We start from the raw sequence: 19,813 nt of genomic DNA, 5'->3' as shown, positions 1-19,813 counted from the left end.
GCTAAATTTTTCAGAACAAGTTCCTGAGCATGTGCAGAACGAATCCTGAAAAGTCCCCTAAGTTCCCATGTGAGCTTCTATCCCAAATGGTGGATCAAAGATGGCCGCATGGTACACTTTGCCTCCCTAATATCTAAGTCAAAAATGAAGATTTTTCCGTTCTGAAAAAACCTGTAGGTTCTAGAAGTAATATTGTTTCGATACATAACCTAGAATAACCAATAAAAAATTTCAAATATTTGTTTTGACGCCAAAAACTGAAATTTCTGTGTTCTACGTAACATGGTGCAAAACACATAAGCTACTAAAATAAATAATTTTTTGTGGTATTTTTTTAAAAATATTTTTACTTGTATCTTAGTCATTAGTCTTTATTATTCGATTTTGAAACATGCTACGTACTTCGTTTAAATTGATACTTGTGTTTTACTGACATTTCCCCATTTAAAAAAAAAAAAAAAAAAAAAAAAAAAACATAAATGATCTGCATATTGTGTGTGTGTGTGTGTGTTTTTTTTTAAATCTGAAATGCATGATTTTCCTTTTGAAAAATTCATTGCTGATCTGCTTAGCTCCTTAAAACTACCATAAATCGTAAAATGGTTCCTAATTCCTTTTTCAATATTAAGTGAAGAAACACTTATAGTAACGATAAAAACTTGTCAAAAATGGTTCAAAACTTTTTTTTTAACAAAAAGGATCATTGTTATCTCCAAATCGCATTTTTTGTGCATTTTAAGTAGCAAATAGTTACTTAAGTATGATATTTTAAAAATATATTTTCATATAATTATGTGACAATGGAAAAATATGTCGGTGAAAAATTACTGCTTTCAACTTTAGGAAGTTCTTTGGGGGAGTTGGAAGTTAAACCTTTGTTAAAAAAGGGTTAATTTTATTAAGAAATGGATGTTTTACTCAGTCTTCTACAGATTTTTGCCAGAATTGCAGCTGTTCTCAAATAAAGCACAAATTTACAAAATCATCTCAAATATGAATTTGCCCCTCAACTTCCCCCTCTTTTTAATTGGGTTTCTCAGAGAAAGGATAAAAAAAAAATCAAGAGTGGCAGCTATCATTAAATCAGTTGAGCCTTATGTTAAGCCGCCACCTATCTATTCGTGCATTATAGAAGGAGGATTTCTTATGCATACGTTGGCACGGGCTTTTCCTTTAGTGAAATCTTTTGAGATTTCGTACAAAAAATTTGAAGAGAACGTTGTACAATAGTCAATTAAGTATTGATATGTTGGGCAATTATTTGCTACACAACGAATATTTTGAAATGGATAAAACATAGTCTGACTGCGAACAAATGACCCTTGTCAATCAAATGAGAAAACGAGTAGAGTAAGTAGAGAAGGAAGCAAGGACGCGTGTCATATTTTAAAGTTAAGCAACATTTTGGCGATATGAATAAAAAACGGAAAATTCTCCTAGTATATTTTTCTCGTGTGATTATTTAGATCTGAAAAGTTAGTTGCAGAAATAAATGCATTGAGTTGGCGGAAAAGTATAAATGACAAGCCTTGCATTCTTTATAACCTACCAATGGCTGCTGAAAGAAGTAAAACCAAGTCCCACCTACTTACGTAGGATGTGACCTGTCCAATGAGACATCTGCCTTTACCGCACAAAATTAAAATGTTTTACCTCTTTGGCTATTTTCTTAAATTTCAAGGTGACGTATTCATAATCTCTAGAATCAATGACGCACTGGCAAATTCCGTTCCAATATTTCTCTCCATATCGCCCCTTCCCGAAAATGGACAATTCTGAAACGAGGCGGAGCCAAGTGTCAACTTTTCGTGGACAGATTTTACAATGTATAGCGCAGCTTTTAATCGTTTCCTTGTGCTAGCATTTAACCCTTTTATTCAAGTATTATTGCATAAACGTAAAAGACATATCACTTCCCATGGACTGATTCATTAGTTTGAGAATTACTATTCTAGGGTAATAGGAGCTAAAAGTTTATGTGAAGTGAAAGTTCAAAGAAGGCACACAGGAAAGAGAAGAAAACAGAGATCCAATGACGATCATATGTATAATTTTAATGTATTTCTACTGTACAGGGATTAATGTACAAAATTTGATCACGGGCTTCGGTGACAGCCACAGGAAAGAGGACTTTGTGCAAGTAGGTAGGATGACGGGACGTTCAGTTCAGGCAGTCGATGAGAGCAGTCCCGTTGACATCGAACAACTTGTCGGGCCATCGGGATCATCACCGGTGATTCCACAGAGGGATGATTTTGAAGAAAACCGTACGGGTGATTCTCAGCCGATTGGCAGCCCCATTCCCAACACGACAGGCAGGTGACCATTCGAAAATGACGTCATCTGTACGTCACCTCACTTGAGCCAATGACGCAGAAAGCTGACGCCGCTTCCGAAGCGGCTACTCGCCGGCCAAGTCCAGAACGAGGCCGTGGATGTAGAGTGTCTTGTCGATTTTGTCCTCTCTAAACATTGAGCACTTCGTTGTTGATATTTGGCGCAAAGCACTTATTTAGAAACTTTGATGTCGGGGTTTTTCCCCCATGGGTGATGCTTCATGTATAACAGTGAGAAAAATTACATCATAACCTTTGTAAATTTCATTAAAATCTTAAAATATCTCTTCGTTTTCAACACTAATGAGCAAATTGTAAATAATTTAATGATATCCTTCAACTTAAATACTGTTTAATTCTTCGAATCACGACTAATCAAACTCGAAGACGAAACACTCACCGTACATTCCACGAAATTGAGTTTTTTTTCTTTTTTTAATTTATTTCACAAAGTGATTTACACAAACTAATCTAGGATCTAAATGCCAAGGATTTGTTACTAGTAACAATCTTTTTATAACATCACTGTACAATGATTTTTTAATAAAAAAATTAAACCCTGAAACTCTATCTAAATATGCTCTAGGAAAAAGAAAACACTCAAATTTGAGAGAATCAGGCACCTCTCTGCAATATAATTTTTTGCTTGACCAGATAATACTCAGAGAAAAAAATACAAAGTTTTTTAATATAGTTTTCACGACAATCATGCAGAGTATATTTGGCTCCTTGGACGCTGACGAGGCCATTACGAAGCCGGTTCTAGTATCACAATCCAAATTGTCCTGGACGACAAGGCCCCATAGTACGGCTTTTACTTTGTGGACGGCATCGACAATCTCCAAGAGCTTTGAAAGAACTGATGCAAGGCAATAAATAGGGAGGAAGCCTCACAAAGATCGGTAGAACTCCAGTTGCAGAAATTTTAATCTCGAATTAGAAGGGGAGAAATGACAAAAAAGATTGAATGCGCTTCAGTATATTCCTCCGGAGTCGAGGCCTTCCGTAGAAGTCAGCACAACAGAACACTTGAAAAACTTTGTGGATACATCTTCTCTCTGAATTGTGCATAGATATACTTTTTTACAGGGTCAACAGTAAAATCTAGAAAATGAATGGTGGAGGCAAGTACAAGCAGCTTAGTGCTTCTTCTTGTCGTCTTTGTTGGGGTTAACTGTAAACAAAGCGGAAACAAAACCGAAAGTCAGTATGGGGGAAAGAATAAAAGAAGATTTGTTGTGCCCAAGAGGTTTTCCGTGGTGGTGCTTGGATCATAAGAGGTTCGGAAGTTACATAGGTTGCGGTGGACAGAGGTACAGAGAACAAGAGAAAATACGTACACACACACTGAATACATGAAAGAAGGTTTTGAATTTTCTGTAAGTATTGTAATCTTTAAGAGCTTTTCTTCAAAGTCACGCAATGGCAGGAAAAAAAGCATTTTGGAATCTTGTTGTAACTTTTTAAAGCTACTGAAGGATTTGGCAAAAAAGTTGGCTGAATTATATTTTAACTGTTTTCTCAAATGGTTTAAAAATCGAGGCGTACCTTTTTACCTTAGTAAAGAATAACTTCAAATCATTAATGATGACAAGAATATTATCAGCATCAAGATTTCTTTTCAAACTGTGGGTATATGTAAAGCCGAAAGGACAACTCAACAAGTTTTCAGGGAAACTCTCCAAAACGAAAAGAGAGATTTTTGTTGCAAAACACCATATACTAAGCTATATAGACTAAGGCTAATTCAGCAGAAAAGAATACTGCTAAGCAAAATAAAAAGGCAAAAACTGGCACTATAACAAAAAGAACTAAAATTTTCAAAAATATATCACGAAGAAAAGCTACGCAGGAAACATTAAGAATTTTGTAGTAGATGTTAGTAATATGAAAGGGATGCATTAAAAATATAAAGATAAAAATTACAATAGAAAAAGAGAAACATGATCTGGGCACAACTAAACAAAATATAATAGCACTAAATTGCACAATTTTGACAGAAAAATTTCTTTACTTATGTTTTATGACTCATATACTTTAAAGTTTATAGGATTTTCGTTCATTACATAAAGAAATTTTCCTGGTCAGAGCTACATCTATAATTAAAGCATTTAATGATAATGAAGCAAAACTAAATCAAAAATAAACTATTTCATTATTTAAATGCAATATTCAAAAAAAAGAAATTGGATATTATACCTTAAAACATTTACATGCAAAAAACTTCATGTCGATTTCAGCAGTCTGTGAACAAAAGAAGTCAAACACATGCAATTATTTACAATTCATGCAAGTTCATTTTTTATGAAAATTCTTTTTAATGAATCTTCAAAAAAGAAAATGCTCAAAATAAAAATAACTTTGGGATAAAATGTTTAATTCAAAAACATCATGCATTCTTTAAAATCTCTCTTAAAATTTTTAGCAATGTCAAAAATGAATGTATTTTTTTAACAGGAAAAATAATGTGTTAATAATCACAGCGCTTAATATCAAATATGATTTGAATTATTATTGGGAATAAAGGTTAAAAATCAGGTCAAAACCTCGTAATATTGGTTAGAGGAGAGAAAAATATTAAGTAACAACTGGGGAATCGTAAATTACAACCACTTAATCGGTAGTCCAACTAAAAAGTCTAAATGAGAAATAGCGGATAATTAATATTAATAAACATTGATCAATGGTTACTGAAAAAGAAAAACGTTTTTATAAGAAACTTCGATCATTAAGAGTCACATTTCAGCTCTATATGATACTTCGCGAAATTGAACGCAGTTGAAAAAATATTGTGCTTGAAATTTGATTAAAATCTCAACATTGCTGATAAATTTAAAGGAAACCCCTTGTTACCTAGAAATACTTAATTTTTACTTCACAATTAAGTTAGAACCTCAAAACTCGCAAAACGTAGGCACAGGGAAAGATATTCTATGTTAAAACTTGCTGCATTAAACAGCATTTTACCAGCTGAAATTGATAACGACTCTTCAAAAGTAAGCGATATATATACATTCATTCCTAACATAAGAAAACAATTACTTTTGAAAAGTTTTGGGCGTATTTTATTAGTGTAAGTTAGAAGTTGAGAAGAATTGGGCTAAAAAAAATGGCAGTTTCTTCTGACTGTTTATAGTGACTCGCCTAGAATGATGAGATTAAGTGGTCAATAAATGCAGTTACTGGGGTAAAAAGGAACGATTGGGTTTGAAATATCCGATGCCAACAGCAAGGTACAAAATGAGTCAGTAACTTTCTTCATCAGCTCTTAATTTCAGGAAGGTGAGGATAGTTTCTGTTTTGGAACCTCCGCATTCACAAGGCAAACGCATTCTTTTCCATTTTGGTTCGTGCACAACTCGTTTAGATACCGAAGTACCACATGTATGCAAAATAAATCGCCCAAGCTATTATGACCGATTGGCCAGCATTAGATTCTTTACTACCATCAATGTATTTCCTGGCGACGAACTTCAGGACTTCGTCCAGTAGAACGACTGGTATGGACATTTTCATCACAGCAAACCACTCCTCCACATTAAGAGGTGTTACGGAAAATACAGACTGAAAAGAAAAAAAGAAATGTTAGAGCATAGTAGAAAAAGAGTTTTCACATAGTTTCTGCAAGTAAGATGCAGATTCGTACCCAGAAATGAAGCAATCGTTCTTTTTAAAAATCGTTCATAGAAAAATCTTAAACACAGGTAGACAAAAACCAATCTTAAATTTTATCATCATCGAAGGTAAACACACCAGTAGTGGCCCGTGCTTCAGAAGTGGCCATTTCAAGGTTTATATTTGAGAAAATAGGATTACAGGTCTCCCAATGGATTCAAAAGTGCATCAAACGTGCAGGAGGTATCACCTCCAGCACGTTTGAATCCCTTGGGAAACTTGGAATCCTATTTTTTCAAATATAAACCTTGAATGGTCACTACTGAAGCATTACTAAGCAATGGTCACTGCTGGTGTGTTTACCTTATTTATTCTAGTAATCAATTGGTCCTATTTTTCGTCACAGTACACTTTTAATAGTTTTAAAAAATTGGCGGCGTTCTAACTGTAAGACAACTCGAATTATGCTTTTCTTTAAATCAAGATTTTGGAAATATTTAATTCAAACGGCTCTTTATTATATAACTGAGATTTACTAATAAGTGTATGAGTTTTTAAACTTTAAATTTCATTCGCAATTTACACTACGTTTAGCTCCCCAGTTAGCCTTCGAGTAGAATACCCATTAACTTAACTGAATTTATCATTAGGGAGTTTACAGAGTGTGCGGAAATAATAATGACGTTTAGTAATAACACAGCAGCGTGTTTTAAAATCGTTCGTTCTAGATGTGATTAACTGTGATGATAATAAAAGAGTTTAAATGCGAGCTAAGAGTGTGACGTAATCGTAAGCATTTTATATAGAATTCAGTAGATTCAGTCTATTATTCTACAGACAGAAAAAAAAAAGTTTCGGGAGATAATGATTTCTTCATTAAATGGAAGTTTCTTCATGAATTTTCCGAAGTTCGGGCAATAGACTCGGCTATGAAGAAAGGACGAAATTATTCTTTGTTGCTTTTCATAATATTGGAGTTTTTTTTAAGTCATTGTGACTAATTACGCTAATTTATTATGCTGCCTTACTCTTAACACATGAAACTGCGCAAAAACACGGACAAATTTCAACTCAATTGTTAACCAACCCAAAGTTAGTTAACAAGTTGTTGCAACCCAAAGTTGAGTTGCAATTTAGCCAAACATATATCATCGACTTCTTCATTTGGTTGCGAAATGTTGTTCCAACATACAGTTATTTTTCTCGCAGCAATTTCACCCGCGGATCATCTGAAGACGATTTCACGGCGATATCGTGCCCCTCCCCCCATCTCCCCATAAAAATGCTGCTTTAGCTCATGTAAGCAAATAATGTCAGCGAACTTACAGACAAGATGTCAATGTACAAAATGACGAAGTGAAGAGTCATGGAGAGGGCCATGGCTGCCAACAACCACATGTTGATCCAAGGTGGCATCACAGTCAAGGACTGATTTTCAGATAAGCTAAAAAGAAAACAAGTTTGTTATTTCAAATACTGGGTGGGTAATACGTATTTCATATCTCAGACGGAACTCCATATAGAGGGTTATCATAACTTACATAGGCCAAGTCCGGAACCTTTCACGAGAAGACGTGCGGTAGTATTACTATAACGTTTCGCGGATTGAATTTCGGCTTCACACATTTTAACTATTTTTATATTTTATAGAACTTTATGTAATTTTTAAACAGTGCATTTGTAACATGACAAGCTAATTCAAAAATTATAGCAATTTAAATAAGAAATAAGCAAAATATTTTTTTTAAATCAAACGAGTAGGATAAAATAGCAATATTTCGTCTCCGTGCCCAATTTCGCCCCCCCTCCCCCACCTTAGTTTCTCTGGTCTGACACTAGGTGTCGCCACCTGTAATATTTTTTCTAGTTGCAGGAAAGAAAACTATTTATTTGTCGAAGTTTGGCGAGGCTAGTCCACTGCTTTGCCGTTTGGGAGTACTTATTCTGAATTTTGAAAACTTGATAATACTATTTAAAAATGCTATTTTGGATTTTTTAAGATGTATTTTCTTTTGTTGTATATGCCATATTCGTTTAGAGCAAGCTGTAAAATGAAAGATCTTAGTGTTTTGCTACGTTTAAGTTCGTTAAGTAGAGCAGGAAGCCACCATATTGGTGAATATGATGTCCATATTTTCGTCCCTGCCAAGATTGGAGTAAAAGCGTTGATGCAAACTACCTTATGTTCCAAAACCGATTTTATGAAGACTAACATGGATAAATATAGGTACGTTGCCCTCAATGCACTTCGTGGCAAACACAAAATGAGTTCCGGGGAGAGAAATTCTGTTGACGATAAGATAAACACGTAGTGCCAGATTTTGTCATCTTCGGACCATTAAGGACGAACGGATTCAATAGATTCTAATGACCTATTTGTTCAACCCAATCAAAGTGAAGTACTTAAACTGCAACAGTTACTGCTTAGACCAATAACAATGACTTTACTTTGCTGTTCAAACTCATATTCACTCGAATTAGGTTCGCTCCAATTCCAGTTGTGTTCATGTTAAGACTATCTTCGTAATGTGAATGCATGGCTTCAAAGAAGTACTCCCGTCGAGGGTTATCAAGAAATTGGCAACTAGAACTAGCACATAAGGTCGAGTTAGTCATTGGCCACACTTCACCCTAAAACGAGGAGAAAAATATAAAAAGCAGCTCGCCGTAGCAGCGATGTTTCCATCGATTTGTCTGAGGGTATACTTCCAGTAATCCATTACGCACAATTTGTGTATGTGATCATATACATAGTATGTCATAGAATGTCATACATAGTATGTCATATTTATGAAGCTTGAGGGTATACACCATGTCTAAAAAATGTTTGAGAATATACGGCGTATATGGAATATACCCTATGGGAACACCATTGTGCCGTAGTCTCTACGGGGCAGTCAAGCATTTTTAGTCTTTAGAATCTATCTAGGAAAGCATAGGTCAGGTGACTCTTTCAGATTTCCACAACGTACCTGTTCATGGCGTTCAACATCTCAATGGTGACCAATACGGACAGAGCCATAGTCATGGGGTGAGGATCCTTGAAGATCGAGCACTCGTAGCCGCTAAACTTCTCGGGTTCGGTGAAGCAGGTGAGATGGTGAGTCAGCTGCCAGTAAGTGAGATGAGGACCTTCGGGTGAGTACATAAACCACCAGGTGGAGGCACCGACAGTGGCCATTCCGACATATCCTGAATGTGGAAAAAGAAGTGTTCTTTAATGAAATGAGTAATGATATGAGCTGGCCATTTTAAGAGAGTGTAACACATGCTTAAATAGACCATCATACGCAGATTTCAATGTCGTAATGCAATCTAAACATCGTTGTAGTAAACCTCAAGCGACTTAGCAATTCAATGTAATCAATTGGCTTCTGTGTCAAAGATATTTAGATACTTTAAATATTTTTTTTGTAAATAAAATAATTTTCTCGAGTGAGAAACGGAGTGATAATAATAATCATAGAAACAAAATAGCTGACCGAGTATAGGGAAGAGGAAAACTTCTATCGACATCATCTTTGAGTAAAAATAAACAAGAAGTTCCGTCTAGAACTAGACGAGCCTACTTTCCCGTATACCCATACTACTTTCTAGTACCTGATCAATATTCTCAAAAATAGCTAAAATCGCAAATTTTTTCAAACATATTTTTTTTAATATTTTAAGCTGATTTCTAGGAATAAAATATTCCTTACTTTTCTTCAAAAAAAACGAACAAATAAAATAGCAGCACCTTTTAAACAAAGCAGCTAATACACTTCTTTCCATTAAAAAATTTTTTTAACAGCTTTCAAAACGAAAAAATAATAAGTTCATTAAAATAAATACATCATATAAAAAAAAATCGTTTCTTTTTCCCCTGTTGCCGAAAATAATTTTTTAAACGAATTAATGCACTTACCAAAATAAAAAAAACAATAAAATGTCAACTTAAAGAAATAATTTTCATTGTCAAAAAAAAAAAAAAAAAAAATCGTCTGCGCATATTTTTCGAGTTTATTCACCGAAAACTAAATACCTAAATTAAAACTTTAGCATGAAAATAAAAACAAATCATATCAACAATAATTATTTCACAGTTAAAACCACAGCAACGGAGTCGGAGTCGGAGTCAATCTCATTTTGGGATAAAAGAGTCGGAGTCGAATATCCAAGAATCGGAGTCAGTCATTTGTCCTCCGTGTATAAATGTTTGCCAAAGCTACGAAGTCAGAGTCGAAGTCGGGGAGTCGGAGTCAGATTAATTGTCGGGAACAGGAGTCAGAGTCGGTGTCAGGTCCCCCTAAATTCTCGGAGTCGGAGTCGGGAGTAGGTCGTCAAGAGCTATTTCCAACAAAGTTTGTTTGAAGTAAATCCGCCTTCAAGTACGGAATCTACATTGACTTTCATTTTCCCCGTAGGCACTAATGTCAAGGGATTTGAACTGTTCAAAATTGAACGGAAAATTGTTCAAATCAAAAAGATATCTTACATACAAGTTTTTTATCAAAAGCTTTTTCCTACAAAGTTGGTTTGAAGCAAATTCGCCTCACAGTTCGGAATTGCTTTGAATTTCCCCGTAGGCGCTAATGTTAAGTTTTTTTGAACTGTTCAAAAATGAACAAAAAATAGTTTAAATCAAAAAGTGAAATATGGGACTGAGGTGTCCTCGCCGAGATCTTTCGAACAAAAAAAAGTTTGTTCGAATCGGACTATTCATTCAAAAGTTATTAGGGGGGGACAGACAGACAGACCGACAGACAGACCGACAGACATTTTTCCCCATCTCAATACCCTACTTTCCAACTTTTAATTTTTCAATATTTATTTAATTATTTTATTTATTTTTGACTTTTTTTTGTTTTTCACGATATTTTTAAGATGCATTAAGCCTTCTTTCATGCTTTTTTCTTCTTTTTCTGACTTTTACTGGGAAAGTAGGCTAAAAAAAGACATATTGAACTGTATTTTATGAATGCAAAAGTTTTACAAAAAAGAGAAAATCAGGTAAGTAGTGATGATATTTCAGAAATAAATATATAAGCTATTCTAGATTAAGTGCTCTACGAAATACTGAAAACTATTTTTTTAACGCGTCATAATTAGCTCTCAGTAAAAAAGCATTTAAGTTCCATGTTCTAAAACGGACAAGTGTATAGAATCGTGTTAAAGCTGGGGTTCATTTAAATCTTACTTTTAATTAACAACTTAAAATATCTTTACTGAAATAATAACTGAACAGTATACATTAGATGGCCCGTATCTAAGCTCACTATCATAAACGGTCTTAAAGAGAAGTTGCTTAAAAGTGAAAAATGTAAAGGAAAAACGTAGAAATCGAATATAAAATCAAAGGCAAAACCCAATCACTTAGGTAAAAACTTATGACTACAAGAAAATTGTATTTTCGAAGGGTGAAATTTTAAATAAATAGAAACTTACAATTAGGGAGAGAAGCCATATAAGGCATAAGAGCTTGATGATTGGGAAATGGAACCATTTTAACAAACGGTTCCATTTCCTAACCATTTTAACAATGAAGGGGAAAAATAATGATTTAGGAAACAATTCTAATGGATAAGGAAAATACCTAATGCGACTGTGAAAGCCTCTAATGATCAAAGAAAAATCGTAAACGCTAGCGAAAAACTCCTAAATTCTTTTAACAGGCTGCGTCAGATGTTCCTTTGTTAGCAAAAAGAAAACACGATTTATATTTGTAGTACTCATCGATCAACAGCTTTAAAAAACTTTGATGTGACTTACCTCCAATGGCCATGTACCTGAAGAACAACCATCCGGTGATGAGACCTTCGTCAGCCTTCCTTGGTGGCCTGTCCATGATGTCCAAATCTGGAGGATTGAAGCCCAAGGCGGTAGCTGGAAGACCATCAGTTACCAAGTTGACCCACAAGAGTTGTACTGGAATGAGAGCTTCAGGCAAACCAAGAGCGGCGGTCAAGAAGATACTGACGACTTCACCGACGTTGGAAGAGATCAGGTATCGGATGAACTGTTTCATGTTGTTGTAGATGGCTCGGCCTTCTTCAACGGCGGCGACGATGGTGGAGAAGTTGTCATCGGCCAACACCATCTCAGAAGCAGACTTGGCAACGGCGGTTCCAGATCCCATAGCAATCCCGATTTCGGCTTTCTTAAGGGCAGGAGCATCATTGACACCATCACCAGTCTGGAAAGTGAATAATTTGGGCATCACATATATGGTTCATTGTTGCTCTCAAACGTTTCATTCGTGATGAAATTTACCAATCATAACAAGAAATAAATTAGTTACTTGAACCCATAGAAAAATGTTCGTTAAGACACTTTGACTGAAGCAAACGTTCCACTTATGCTTAATACTATATCAATGTAGCGTCAAGACTGGTAATTAATAAGTATCTAATTGAAAAAGTATTTTGTTTAAGCGTGTTTACTTCCTTTTGCATGAACAAATGATTGTGTTAGATTTATAATGGTCGATGTACAATACATTCGTTCTAATACAATAGACAGTACAATCTTTGTACTGTCTGTTGTATAAAGTTTTACTTTATCGTCGCCTATAGCTTTAATTAAGGCTTGGCTCCCATATTTTAAGTGATGTTGGAACCCAATCCGTATAAATTCTTATATAAATGCCTACAATGCGAAATCTTGAAAAACGCAAGTGTTATCATTAAGTTAGTAATGGAGAAATTTAAAAAGATAGAGATAGCATTTGTATTTTTCGGCCAGATGTTGAACAAAATTCACTTATCTATTCCTTGAGAATAATTGAGAAGTAAAAAAAGAAAGAAAGAAACCCGAACTATTCGCTATAACTAGTAAATAATTAAGAGATTCTTAAGCAGTTTTGATTGTTTTATGTAAAAGGGGAATCGTCTCAGTTGAGTTTTATAACTAACGATACTGCACAACTCATTTGAAAGGAAAGTATAGAAGAAAGTACGACTCACTTTTGATAAGTTAACTTGAAGCCAGAAAGGATGAGAAAATGTCTAAAATGATTCTTAAATAGAGAAAAATTAATGTTATTACTCAATTTTAGACACCGACCAAAATCGGGAAATCTTAGGTGTCAGGAAAAATTTTTTTAGGCGCCAGACAAATCATTTCTCATATTTTATAGGAAAATTCAGTGTAAGATGGCTTTTGAAAGATTCTCTTGTTCTGAAAAGCTCGTCGCCATATTATTCTTTTACTCGCGCGGTGGAACTTGGCGCCCAGGATCTATCAGACTCTGCTCACGTTAAAATTTCGTAAATAAAGACAATATTTGGTGATGATTTCCACAAGAAAATAACCTTCCTATGGGATGTTTTGAAGTGTCTGATTATGTGTCGCAGCTGGGATTAAGAAGTTGAAATGATTGTTAAATAATTTACCATAGCTGAAATTTCACCATCAGCTTGCAAAAATTCGACGATTTTGCTTTTGTGAGAAGGCTCGACCCTGGAGAATAACCTGGATCTCTGTACTGCTTTCCTCTGTTCACTTAAGGGCAGATCGTCAAATTCCCTTCCAGAGAAAGACATACCTAGGTGACGAAAAATGTAGTATTTTATTGGATTAAATTGTTTTACAAGTTTTGTCGTCAACGGTTACGATTGCATTAAAAGTAGGTTGACTACAATAGAGGGAAAACATTTATAAAACAAATTTAAAATGAAAAATAGGTGAGAAAAAATGATTTGAGTTTAACTTAAGTCATTTTTCTTTTTATCTTTATTTTTTTGTGAGTCTTTTTTAGGACAATTTTACTGAAGTGAAAGAATTATTTCGCTAGAACATCGAAAAACTGAAAACTTCAAAATAAAAAAAACCAAAAGTATGGACAATCCAGCCCAAATAATATTTAAGCTTCCTCGATGCTATAAGAATCATAGTATGAGGCTGGCAGTGGGAGACCACGCTATAGGCAGTCAACAACTTTTCTTTTTGTTTGATCATCTTGAAAGAGAGAAAGAAAACGGATAGAGATTTGTGGAAAACCTCCTCTGGAACACGACTGGTATTCAAAAAAGCTCCCTGGTGGTGCTATGTTTTTCGAGGGCAACAGATGCCAGCAGGCTTGTATTTCACGTTTTGCCAGTGGTCATTTGAAGTGTCTCTTTTGAACAAGGACATAGTTTTCAAGACTTGCACCAATTATAAGATTGCTCAGACTTCACCTGAGTATGTTTTAAATCGGACAAGGTGTTTTTAAAATCTCTGGACTTTTTGGATTTTCTGTGGTTTTTGGGGCTCATGAGTTTGAGTTTGTGTCATGCCAACTAGGGATTAGAAACAACAACTACAATTAATTTCATCACAGTTGTAAATATAACTTTCTGAGTGTAATCCAGGATAGTGACGTCACCAAAGTTTGTCATCTGAATAATCACAAGTGCGTTCGGTAGCTTTTTCTGCCACTTAAACGTCAAACCAGAGAAGGAATTAATAGTTCGCTATTCATTTATAAACAATTTTTTAAGAGATATTTTTTGTATTGTTGGAATGCAAAAAGAAATTACCAGTAGTATCTTCATCTTCTCCAAATACACCAATCCTTCGGCAAATAGCTTCAGCTGTAGCCTATAAATAATAAAAACAATCAAAAATGAGAATTTTTTTAATGACACATATAAGTTTCAAAGAAATCACTCTATGTGATAGATATAGGCACATCAAGAAGATTTCCTCATTCGAGCACAACGGAAATTTCCAGTTCAAACCAATTGAATATTTTCAGTAAGTTACCGCCCTATAGCCAGGGCTAAGGCAGAAATACATGAAATACGCCGCCAACTCAGTCATTAAAGCCGAGGACTGCAGTTTCGTGCTTATTAGCACTCATCAGCCCGGCATAGGAAGTGACTGAGCTGGAGGTGGAAAACCTCTTAAGGAAGCCAAGAGTGCCAAACAAACTAGTAGTAGTACACTGTTAAAACTACAGGTTGCGTTTGGCACCTTTCAGGGGTGAAACGCTTGTTCACCAGCGGCACCCGATAGAGAGCCGAAATTGCACCCTTAGCAAGGGTGAAAAACTGGCTCCCTTCACCCAACGTGCACTGGAGGTGAAAAATGGAACCATAGGTGGGAAAAATGGCACCTTTATTGCTTCCTATAGCGATTATCCCCCCCCCCCCGTGTTGTGTGCGTTTTTGAATACAATTGTGTTTCATTTATTTTGATTTATATATTACGAAGGCATTTCATCACATTTCAACTTTCGAACATAGTTTAGAAGTGTTCATGACTTTATTTTGTCTGTTCGTGCACTAACTTTCTTACATTCACACTTGGACTGCTCAGTAATTAATATGTTGTTGACAACTTTTACTGCATGATCCCTACTGAAAATGAACAGGGAAGGTATTTATCAATCATTTGCCGGAACAACCAGAATTATTAGGTAACATTAGATTAGAATCATGGAAAAATAAAAGCGTTTCATTAACGTTTAAAATTTTAATCGAGCGTTACATATCAATACTTATTATAAAATTCGATATTTGAGTATCCTTGTGCGTACAAGATAAATACTAATTTAAAAGCCCTTCTTTCCAATGTCAAGTTTTCCGTCAGATTAAAAATAAAAACGAGTAGATAACTACATTCGCTTCATGCAATAATGCCTAAGAAAGATACGTTAACCAAAACACGATATGAAACTCATGAGTCAAACACTGAAGATTTCTTTTCATGCGTTCCCCCCCCCCCCCCTTTGCTGCTCTGTTCGTTTCCACTACGTAGTTATTTCATTGAGAAGAAATAGACATTGGTATATAATAGGCAGCTCACGTCGATGCATTTTTATTCCGGAATTAGCTATTCAATTATCAGCTGATTTAAACGTTTTTATTTTTAAAGTTGTCGTTGTTCAAAATAGTACTAATAGATAGTTTTAGGTAACAGTTTTGCAGAATATAAATAACAAGACATTAAATGTTAAATAAGGTAAACGGAACAATAAGCAGTTGTCAACATACTTTAAACACTTTAAATATGTTCGAAAGCTCTAAGAGCTACAATATGATCAAATGCCTTTCTTACGCGAGATTTCGAAGATTAATCCACGAAATTTTCAGTTTTGTACTTCATTCAATGAGAAAGTAAATTTCGTTGCAACTTCCTTCGTTCGTCATTCAAACTGAAGTTGTCGTTGGACGATGAGTCAGAGCGCATGCGCAATGAGTCGCTTTCCTATTGAATGGTCTTTTAGCACTTTTGTTAACGTCGTTCACCCACTGAGGAATCAAAAGCACCTTGACACTTCCTAGCCTCCGTTGCACCATGAGGTACCATTTGTTCACCCTCGGGTGAAATTCTTTACCCCTGTGGCACTTTTGGTTTTAACAGTGTATATAGTGTCAGTGCTAATTCTTATATTAGCTACCAGTTTGTCTGTTTCATGCAATTGAATATTCATTGAAATGGCATAGCAACCGGACGAAAAACACAGCCTTAATCTCAATCTCAATATTTTTTTTACAGAAAATTCGCAAGGATTTTCTGTATTTCGCACTGATTTGATTAAAAAAATTGAAACATGTTACTGATTTAATTCTTTTTTAGTATTTTTTTTCACAAAAAATGCCGCGACATACAGTATTTTACTAAATAGTTAGTACATACAAATAACTGTTGTTCAAACCATAAGGCATGAGGTCGTATTAAAAACCCCACTTCTAGGCATTTTACTTCAAAACGAGCTGGAAATAAATCTGAAAGTTTTGAGGACCACAAGCTCTAAAGGAGAAATTGAAGTTTGCGGTCTTCTTTAAAAAATAGTATATTTTTAAACAATAACTTTTTAGGTAATAATTAAAATTCTTATGATGTTTCAACAACATGAATAAAATGTGATTTATAAATAATTTGTAATTGATAATTCATAAAATGAACATGAACTTAGGGAACATATATGTCCCATTATAGTCCTTAAAGAATTAAAGAACAAAGCACAAGGAATATTAATACAGTTGACGCTTGACTTTATGAACTCCCTGAAACCACGAAAAATGTTCGTAAAAACGGTAGTTCGTAAAAGAGAAACGCATCGAGAACTATGTACTACGTACGGTACGTATATCTCCATGGAAACGTCCATCAATATTAATAGGTACTTAGTTTTTTGTTGTGCGCAAAGTGAAAAAAAAAAGTTTGAACACAGACATCAGGAAATTTAGCTCGTAAGATCCAGATCTGCTAACCAGTTTTAAATTTTTAGGAAAGAACTTTTTTGACTTTACGTCGCGTTTGTAAGAAATATATTTTTGCCATTTCTATAGTTTGTAAAAAAGAATTTAAAATTATGTCGTTTCAAATCGAAGATTTTTCGGGACTAGTGAATGGTTTGTAAAACGGCGAAAGTTCGTTGATTAGAGGTTTGTAAAATCGAGCGTCAACTGCCCTACTAAGTTAATTTAACAAATAAGTTTTCAGAAAGGCAATTAAAAGCGATTCTTTGTGCTCCACCAATTTTAACCGCATTTATGAGATTATTTAATGTGAAACGCGCCTTTGAGCTCACAAGAAGTCCTCACCTTGTTGTCACCGGTGATGACAATGACACGGATACCAGCGGCCCTGCATCGCACAATGGAATCAAAGACCTCTTTCCTTGGTGGATCCAACATACCAACAACTCCAACGAAAGTCATGTTGACCTAGAAAAAAAGAAGAGACGATTCAACAAGGTTTTACACTAACTTCAAACTATTTAAAATACGATGTTGTCTCAGATAACATGCATTAATGACATATTTTCCTAATCTACTTAATACGAGTTTCGAAAATAATTTCCACTGTCACAATAACGCGGCTCCAACTATAACGAATGCTATCCATGTGCATTGATGCTAAGTCTTCAATACTTACTATCCCTTTATAAATTCTGTTGACTAATGCTTCAGAGCTCACAAGTCCTAGTCAAAGAATGCGGCTCATCGATGCACACAGCGAATGCAAATTCTAACCTTCACCACAACACACTTATTCACAAAGACAAGTTACGATAAATAAAAGATGGCTGCATCTTACACTGACTCCCCCTATTTATATTTTATATCCCCCTCTCAGGGAAAAACGGGTGGATGGTTTCATTCCGGATGATTTAGACTTAATGTGAATGAACCCTTAGAAGTAATCACAGGAAGGATGCTTCAAATGTAATTGCCAATCGACACTTGTCTATGGCATAGTCAAGAGATGTATACTGCCGTGATCAGCACAAAAGTCGTATCTGCATCTGAGTTCAAAATGAGGAGACTGCCGTTTAAAGTTGTGTGCCTCCATGTATTTGATACGGATGCAACTTTTTCAGAATTTTTCACAAAAAATATTTCCCATTCACGAATGACCATCAGACATTGTATTTAGGCAAAATATGTGACAAAGAATCACTTGGTAACCGTAACACAATTTTGATAAAAAGTGCAGATACGACTTCTGGGCTTAGCACGGCAGTATAGCACTCCATTATAGCATGACAAAAAAAAAAAAAAAAACTTATTTTCCATGCTTTGGCCATCACTTAGCAAGTTATTTACGTTTTAAAAACGTCGGATTACAGTTTGATACCTAGGCTAAAACATGGATCTTTATCATCTTGTTACGTCTTTTAATAGCACGCTTAAAAAGTGGCAAGTTCCAATACACGGAAGTGCGAGGTATCAGTAAATCAGTAAACTAAACACCTTTGGCGGCTACCACTGTAGCAATTTTTGGGGATTTTTTCTGGAATAAAAAAAAGAATTAAAAAAAAAGAAACGAATAAAAGCAGTCTGCATGGCCCCGATTTGCTATTGTTTACATTAAAAACGTGGTTGAAGCCGGTTTTTTTTGTTTAGATCTAGTCTATCTTTCTCGTTAATCCAGTATAGTGATTAGCATGTGCAGAAGTTATTCTATTTAATCAATTAAATAAGCTTTCGTCATCATTTTTCGAAATTTATTCAGCAGGAATTCGGCTATCACGAAATTACACTTACACAACAGCTCCCTATTAAAATATCCACAACCTTCTTTAGATGTATTTATTTCGATTAATTAGTTAACAGAGTTGATTTTAGCGCGTTATGAGTTTTATCCTAATTAGCTGGTTATTATAATTCAATACAATTCTTACGTTAGTTAAAATCCCTTATATTGTTAAGAAGATTTAATTTTTAGCAGAGAACATCTAAGGTGTGATTATTTTATTCATCACATGTGTATACGTACCCGCTGTAAATCTTCTGTAAAATCTTTTACACGGGATAAACGAAAATATTATTCGACATTTTTTCTTCACTGTGTTTGTATATTTTCGCATACCCAGATAATATTAAGCTACGTTTTTACTTTCTTCTATATCTAATATATAGAAGAAAGTATTGGATTCGTGCAAATTTTCGAATTTCGAAGGATTCGAACGTTTTGAGGTGTGCTGAGTCCATTTCGACTATTTTTGGAAAATGTCTGTCTGTCTGTGTATGTGTCCGTGTGTCACGTCTATAGGTGACCAGTTTTTTGTGGCCGCTCTACAGCAAAAACTACCGCATGAAATCGAACGAAATTTGGTACACATATGTGCCCTTATGTGAACTTGTGCCAATTGGTTTTTGGCGTGAATTCCTCCAAGGGGGGGGGATGGAGCAATGGAACGTTTTTTGAGTTACGCGTGCTTGCTATTCTTCAGGAAGTAACTGACGGAATCAAACAAAATTTAGTCCATATGTTGCCATTAACAGGAACAGGTGCTGATTCAATTTTGGTGTCAATAACTCAAACGGGGGTTTAGCTATAGAACGTTTTTTGTCGTCAATTGTGACAGCTGTATCTCAAGAAATAATGAACGGAATGAAAGAAAAATTTATCGGCAAGTAGCCCTTAGTGGGTATAAGAGCTGATTT

General features: G+C 35.0%; 1 protein-coding gene across 1 annotated transcript in view; it reads right to left on the bottom strand.

The window, feature by feature from the left end:
• Positions 1-2,033: 2,033 nt before the first annotated feature.
• The window catches only part of LOC129221361 (calcium-transporting ATPase sarcoplasmic/endoplasmic reticulum type-like), an 89,616-nt gene continuing 71,836 nt past the window's right edge, over positions 2,034-19,813 (bottom strand). Inside the window, exons 17-24 of the mRNA XM_054855831.1 lie at positions 17,465-17,587; positions 14,450-14,510; positions 13,322-13,473; positions 11,700-12,123; positions 8,924-9,143; positions 7,278-7,395; positions 5,783-5,900; positions 2,034-3,510 (exon numbers count right to left, since the gene is read on the bottom strand). Of these exons, the coding sequence (XP_054711806.1) occupies positions 3,476-3,510; positions 5,783-5,900; positions 7,278-7,395; positions 8,924-9,143; positions 11,700-12,123; positions 13,322-13,473; positions 14,450-14,510; positions 17,465-17,587 (1,251 nt within the window). The 3' untranslated portion in view covers positions 2,034-3,475. The remainder of the gene's footprint in view (positions 3,511-5,782; positions 5,901-7,277; positions 7,396-8,923; positions 9,144-11,699; positions 12,124-13,321; positions 13,474-14,449; positions 14,511-17,464; positions 17,588-19,813) is intronic.

Source organism: Uloborus diversus, chromosome 4, assembly GCF_026930045.1.
Source record: "Uloborus diversus isolate 005 chromosome 4, Udiv.v.3.1, whole genome shotgun sequence".
NCBI lineage: Eukaryota > Metazoa > Arthropoda > Arachnida > Araneae > Uloboridae > Uloborus > Uloborus diversus.
The sequence above is the reverse complement of the archived record's forward strand: the minus strand, read 5'-3'. Positions and strand labels throughout refer to the sequence as shown.